Source organism: Neospora caninum, chromosome XII (genome assembly GCF_000208865.1).
Source record: "Neospora caninum Liverpool complete genome, chromosome XII".
Taxonomy (NCBI): domain Eukaryota; phylum Apicomplexa; class Conoidasida; order Eucoccidiorida; family Sarcocystidae; genus Neospora; species Neospora caninum.
In genome coordinates this window covers 4230882-4238087 of record NC_018398.1, presented here as the reverse complement: position 1 = coordinate 4238087, position 7206 = coordinate 4230882, and the positions used below count along the sequence as shown (strand labels likewise).

The window sequence follows — 7206 nt, the reverse complement described above, 5'->3', positions numbered from 1 at the left end:
TTGGGGGGGGGGGGGTGGGGGGACGAGGACGAGGCAGACCGCGCGCAAAAGGTCCATCAAGAGCGACGGGTGGTGAGCCGGGGAGGAGAACCCTTTTGGCAGATACACTGTGGAAAGTCCAGTTCGAGACAACGCTGAAAGCTTCGAAACTGCGGGCGGGGTGAGACGCCCAGTTTCTCCCGCTTGTGGATCTGTATCGTGGGCGTACGTTTCTTAACCAAAGCAAAAAGTTTTTCATGGCCACCCCTTGTAGGTGTTTTATGGTTTTTCTTCTTTGCGTCTTCAACACACGATACCTAATAATGTCATTCGCCGCCTGCTTCGTCGAAGGCAGGGGCAAAAACTGAATGCTGAAGCATTCAGGGTGTTTAGAGCAGGCAAATAGATCTACGAAAAACGAATCATCACGAATGTTGCTGTTTTTTCTGTGGACATTCTCGAAACTTCTGCGCCACTGTTCAGTGTGTTCACTACCCTGGAGAGCAGCCGTGAAGCTTTTCCAGGAGAAGCTAGTTTATCGGAGTACCGAAGAAACAAGTTACTTTATTTCCGGTGTTTGAGGGTGTATGTATGTCCTTTGGCCGTGCATGGCTAGCCTCGGCTATTCTACGCTCATTGCTCCTCGTGACGTCTCAATTCCTTCTGCGCTGTGGCATTTGCGTTTTGCTGCCTGGCGGGGACAAAAAATCCGGCAAGTTTTTACGGGTCTCACGTCTTTTCTGCTTCCTAAATTGATTCCGAGCATTTCTGTCTGGTGATACGTGGGGGGGAACGAGTCTGTGGTCTCCGCGTATGTGTGTGTGTGTGTGTGTTCACGAAGGTGTGTTCCTTCTGGACTCTGCAGGAATACCGCAAGCAAAAAGTGCGAGAAGGCAAATAGTGTCGCAGATAGTGAAAAAAGAGGGGATGGGAGACGGAGACAAAAAATATTGGAAATGGTGAGACAGGCATATGATGGCTGAGCACCAAGCAACTGGATGAAGTCTACGATTGGGAATGGATTACGCGGTTGCAACGACTGCAGTTCATTTGCAGTTTTGTTTTCGTTAAGCGTCCCGCGCGCAGTTGTTCAAGGATCTCTGTTGGGTGTTTCTAATATACACCATTTTGAAACTTGCACACGCATGTACTAGAAACTTTTTCCTTGTGTCTGAAACACAGAAATCCCGAAAGTCCGGGAAGAAGAGAATTCCTTCCCTGCTTGTTGTGCTGTACGCGAAGCCGTGACCGCCCTGTTGTCCTGTAGCTGTTCCTATACGGTTTGAATCGTTTTCACCTTGAGTTGGTACTCTTTGCGCTGGTGTTGGGGGGGCGACACCCACTGTGTTCTCATCTACAGCTAATAGACCCTATACCTCATTCCTCTTTTCTTTTTCTTTGATGGCTCATGCGTTTCCCCTGAATAGAAGCGCCTATTATATCGGCGTCTCCTAAAATATGGTGTTTTCGTCCCCTCGAACTACGAACCTGAATCTGTACAGTTTTCTGTCCCAGCACCGCAAAGTATGCATCGAACTGAATCACTTGGAAGCGCCCTCGTCTTGTGGGGTAGAACATCCCTTCGCTGTAGAATGACGAACACGACTTCTCTGGCAGTTTTGAGTCAATTCTTCCAGGAAAGGTAGTCAGCATTCTGTAGACGAGTCTCGGGGGCGCGTGCCTAATGTGTGCATGCACCGTGTACAAACGTAGACAATGGTGTGAGTAGCCAGTGAACTCCGAAGCATATCTTGGCGGTTTTCCGCGTCCTAGCAAAAATGGACCGTTGTCTTATTTGTCGACCCATACCGGTTCTTCCTGTTAGAGGTTTCTGAACAATGCAGTCGGCTAGAAACGGCACGAATGGCCTTCTGGTTTCAGAACTTGAGACGCAGGCGATTTATTTGCAGTTGATCTACAGTTTAGGCATCCAGGACGCCAGAGACGCATGATAATCAAGAGGTTGGCGAATTGGGGACACCCTTTTTGCATTTTTTAGTTGGTTGGTTCGCCACTCTGATGCAGCTCTTCGCAAGGCTCCTACAGGGGCGGTGTTACCAAAGGGGGAAAGGCAGGCTCGGCGATTGCCCAAGAGGAGAGGTAGAGGTGTTACCGGTGCTCTGACAGCGCACGTTTTTTGGCAGTCGGTACAGAACATCAGACCTAACACTAATTAACTGAGTTAAAGAATACAGGGTTGAACTGTGGGTTAGTTTCAATGCCGAAGGCAGAGCACTGGATTGGATGCCCAGGGAAATGTGCAAACGGGGCACGCGTTGTGCTGTCGTAGAGTGACGATGAGTCGCGTGTCAAAACATCGATTCGTACCATCGTACTGGGAGCGGTAATCTCTGAGACAGGATTATTTATACGCTTTTTCTGGTGAGTGTATATACTACGAGTTGGACTACTGGTTTAGATCTTGAATGTCTTTATGTATTGCATCCAAGTTCTGTTGCGCTCTCATGACCATCATGTTACGAGCATTTGACTGATCCGAATCCCCTGCACGTTCTGAATCGAGAGGTGCGACACGTGTCTAGACCCGCAGGCTTCGTAGAGAGGTCGAGTTAATTCGCAGTCCTCCCGTCTCCGGCGAAAAAACCTGCCGTAACCGCCCTAATTGCTTGCCGCATCCTGGTTTCTCACCCTTTCCGCCTCTCTCCATCTCTGGGTTTTAAGAGTCCTTTCGATTCACACAGATGACTTAAAATCGTCCACGAGCGGCAACCGTGGTGCATTTCTTCCAAAACTTGAAACGTAACGAGGCGGTGTCCGTCCGTCAGTGTCCCCGAGCCAGAGTTTCAGATGTTTACATGTAGAACGCCTCGACGGCACACTTTTCGGTTCTGTGGCGCTTTTTTGGCATGCGGTTTCCGACACCGCTGCGGCGTTCATGCGAAGAGCATGTCCCCTTTCAAGTGCCCCGGCAATAAAAACGGAGTGACAAGTGGAACCTGGGGAACTCTGCATGTCTGCAGAGAGGGGTGATTTGTTTTCTCTGACCCGTTTACCCGTCCTGTGGCCCTACACCCCGTGACGCTGTGGAGCCGCAACACCAGTGGGTTCTGTCGTTGCACGGACCAGCTGCGTGTACACAGAGGCGGCTGCAACGAGAGATTCCGTGGGACTTGCGCCCCTACAAGAAAGATGGTTGGTCCTATAATCTCTACCGCGGAACCCACATAGTGGTTCTCCACGTTGTTGGTCCTTGTCTAGCGGGGAACCCTCAAAGCGTCGAAATCGGACGGTCGAGCACACTGTCGTATAGATTCCAGCGCCAGCCAGACATTCTCAGCGACTCGCGCCAAAACCACTCACCGGGAGGGACGGCATCCGGAACGGCCATCAAACACCACATCCTACAGAACGGTGGCAACGGCGCTGCAAGTGTGTGTTAAGCGTCCCATGCATGTATCGGCCTCTGGCGTGTCTTTACAGTGGAGGAGCCTTCTAACTTCCGCCAACTCGCGGAAATCGCCTTTCTAGTCGACCAGCCAGCGCCTGTTCCGTCTGGAGAGAACCTGGAGAAGGCGATTGGCGGAGAACTTTGACTTTCGCGCGGATGCACCAAATGTAGCTTCCCAGCCGCGCATGCGCGCGACGTCGACACAGAGAGCCCACAACGAGTGTATCTCCCCCCATGACCGGTTGCGCAGTATACGACGCGCTGGTTTCCGGACCGGAACCCCCAAGGCTGCAATGGTATAGACGCACGAATTCTGCCGTGAAGCGTCACCGTCCCAGTCGTGGGAGGCGGCCAAAGTTGTGCATCTCGGGCGTCGTTGCAGTTCGAGACGATTCGAGACGGTGCGGTCTCGAGAGAGGCGCTGCGTCCGGTTTCAACTACCGGAGCGGCTTTGGGTCATTTTCTTTTGTGAGCAGGGGGGAGAGACGCGAATCCTGTGATTTTTTGGTGAAAATACAGGGATGCATGATTCAGTAAAGCCGTCGCAGGTTTGTGCCTATTGGTCTCGCGGGGACGTCGGACACCCCGAGGGGGGGGGGAACAACGGTTCCAGTACGTGGCAAAACGCGAGTTCGCTTCTTGGACAAGGCTCTTCGCCTTTGTTCTCGTGAATTTCAGTTTGTGTTTGCTTCAACTTCTAACGCGCCAATGCAGATTTCTCTCCGCTCTGCTCCTCCGGCCCCTGGGCATTTTCGTTGGCTCTCATACCGGCAGATAGTTTGATGTCTCGTCCCCGCACGCCCCTTGCGAATTTTGTCGTGCGAGAACGATGCACAAATAGGAAGTCCAGTTTTCAAACGTTTTAAAATTTCCCGTTGCAAAGCAAGCTCGCTTGCAGTGTGGTTCCTTTTTTCGACCGGTAGGGAAGGCGCGTGAATTGCGGAAAGATGGGGGACTCCTGCGTTGCTGGCTGCAACCCCGGGTACCAGATGAGAATGGAACGGCAAAAGCGAGAAGAAGCCCTCGTGGCGCTGCTGAGCCGAACTCGCAATTTTTCCGAGTTTGCACGCCTCGCGCAAAGAATGTGCTCGTCAAGCGCTTACTCTCCCGGCAGTTCGGATTTTTCCACCTGTGCGAGGCGTCCAGACCCGCGCCCGTCGTCTCTCCACCCGCGAAGAAGATCCGACGACGAATCCGCCTTTACAGGATCCGCCTGTTGCGCGCGCACAGCGTTGACGAGCTCGGCGCGAGGCCTTTCTGGTTCGTTTCCGGAAGACGCACTCGAGGAACTCGTGCGGTACAAGTTGTCCTACGCAGTGGAGGAGCGTCTCGCTCGCAGAAGGCACGGCTGTTTCCCTTGTGGAGGCTCCTCCTCACCGAGTGTGGCGAGGCACTCGATTTCCGCGGATAGCCTCTGTGAGCGTGCGCAGCGCGTGATCCCACAGTTCTGCGAACAAGCGGCACGGCGACCGCACGCCTGTTCGTTTCCGCCCTCGGCGTACTTTGCGAACGACCCGCGTCTCGAGGACAGGAGAGGCGACGGCGAAGAGCCGCGATGGTCAAAGGCGGTCTTCTCCGACGAGGAAAGCACGTCGGAGGACCGACAAACCACTTGCTCGTCCGTGTCAACGGATTCGCTCAAGTCGCGTTTGGTGCCCGCGGCCATCCTCCGCGCCTTGGCGCAGCCGCTCCCCCCTCCCAGGTTCTACGCAGAAGACGACGCGCAGGAACAATTCTCCGCTCCGACTCTCGAGGCAGCGTATGGACGGTCGCTGACGCTTCTCGAGCGCGCGCTCGCAGAGCCTCTCCCAGTGCGTCGGCCGTCGCGTACCGCCCGGTACGAAGCGCCGGAGCGGGAAGACGGCGCGTTCAGCGCGGCTGCGCGGTGCGTTGCGGATCTTTGCTTCGAGAACCGAGTGCCGAGAACGGCGTTACCGCGGGAAGAGTTGGCCGTGAAACACGCGCTGGAGACGGCCGAGGAGCAAGAGGCGCCTCTGCCCAAAGTGAAATCCGAAGCGCCGGAGAGGCCGAATCTGGGGGGGAAACGGTATCGGTCTCCGCCGTTCGTTGCGCAGTTCGACGACGCAGCGCCTCTCGAGGCCGAGAGCGAACTGGAGCGACGCGCGAAACGGCCGGTGTTTCAGCGGTGGGCGTGGGAAAACGATCCGGAATTCGTCATCGACGACCCAGCGACGTGGACGAAAGAGTCTACCGCAAAGTATATGGACGACTTGATTCTGCATGGGCCGCCCCAGTGCGACTTCACGAATTTCGTGCCGCCCCTCACGAACAAACGCCGGTTCTCGCTCAGAGAGCTCTTCCTCACGGTGGGCGGGAGACGCCAAGACCGGAAATGGATGCTGTACTCGCCGCGCTCGGACGCAGTTTTCTGTTTCCCGTGTCTGCTCTACTCGCCGAGAGTGTCGAAGTTTGTCAGTGAGGGGTTTTGTCTTTGGCGAAACCAAGGGAAGAGGTATAGGGAGCACGAAACGTCTTCTGAGCACCGAGCAGCAGTGATGAAACTCGACATGAGGCGCAAGGCGATCGCTGAGGGCTGTGTGCTTCCCGTGCTCCACAAAATCGCGCGCAGCGGGCGGTTGCCTGTGGAGGATCACCCCGCGCCTGTGTGACTCTCCATCGCACGCTCACGATTTTGAGAGAGGCATCTGAACCAGGAAGGGGCGGCGATGGGGGAACCGGGTGCACCAAACGCGTGTGTGTCAGTGCAGATGCGGTCTGATGAAAGCGATCGAGAGGAACGTCCAAAGACACAGCACACACGCCAGTTTGGAGCTGGGGAGCCTTCGAGCGCGAGCGGCGCACAGTTTTTGCAATTCGTGCTCGCGAGGACACACACGCGGCACAACGTTCAACGGAGAGGCATCTTGCGTGAGCCTTACGGAGAGAGAACAGGATTCCGGGATGCGGCCTGGAAGGCGACTCTATAGAGACGCACACGTTGGCCGCATGTGCCGCGCCAGCAGAGGCGAATCTGGAAACAACTTTTTCATTCCTCGTTCAGCCACAATCCGTGCGGCGTTGCGCGTTGTCGAGGCCGGGCAGAGTCTTCGACGCCACAACGAACGGAAAACGAGGGCGGGCTGTGCGAAAGGTTCGCGCGAAAGTGGCCAAATGTTGCAAGCGGGGCGGTATCGAGACTTCAAGGCCTGTTTGCCCCCCAGACCCTGTCGATTCCCGCAAATGAAAACTTGGTGCCTTCTGGTATGGTTGTGCTCGTGCACGCGATTGCGCCTTGGTGTGAACGGCTCTCGCGCCGTTTTTAAGTGACACTGAATACACAGTTGGTACGCTTTTGAGGACACACAATGCCTTTTCGTGCGTGTAAAATGTGTGCTTTCCTTTCTAAAGATTTGTCTGTTGAGGGCGCTCGAAAGGAGTGGTAAGGGCGCTTTCGTCGAAACCACGCTTCCAAGACGAGACAGAATCGTGTTTCTCGTGGGTTCCGCTTCACCGCGCACCCCAGTGTACGCTATACCGTGTGCAAAGAAATACTCGTAAAATGGTTAATTTTGCGTGCGTGGGGCGTACAGACGGCGGAGAACTGCGGCTGCTCCGTTTCTTTAAATGTTCCCAAATTGAGGAACCACTGGTTTTCGAAAAAGCGTGCGACCCCTTCCGTGCACCGCGCCAGCTTGTGTGCGTGAAGTGAGCGTCAGTGGTGTAAAGACTGCGCTCCATGCACAAAAAGCGGGGGGGTTCCCTCGGATACACGATTGATTTGTGCACAAAGTTTTGAAGTGGATACCGGGTGAAACTATAGGCGTGTATCCGCGCCACAGCAATAAGCATATTTTTGC

General features: G+C 54.7%; 1 protein-coding gene across 1 annotated transcript; it reads left to right on the top strand.

Annotated features, from left to right (window-relative positions):
* Window positions 1-4470: 4470 nt before the first annotated feature.
* NCLIV_065600 (conserved hypothetical protein) lies at window positions 4471-6018 on the top strand (the record flags this gene model as incomplete). Its single annotated transcript, XM_003886111.1, has 1 exon — window positions 4471-6018. One exon carries the CDS (start codon window positions 4471-4473, stop codon window positions 6016-6018), a length of 1548 nt encoding a protein of 515 aa, XP_003886160.1.
* Between the last annotated feature and the right edge of the window lie 1188 nt (window positions 6019-7206).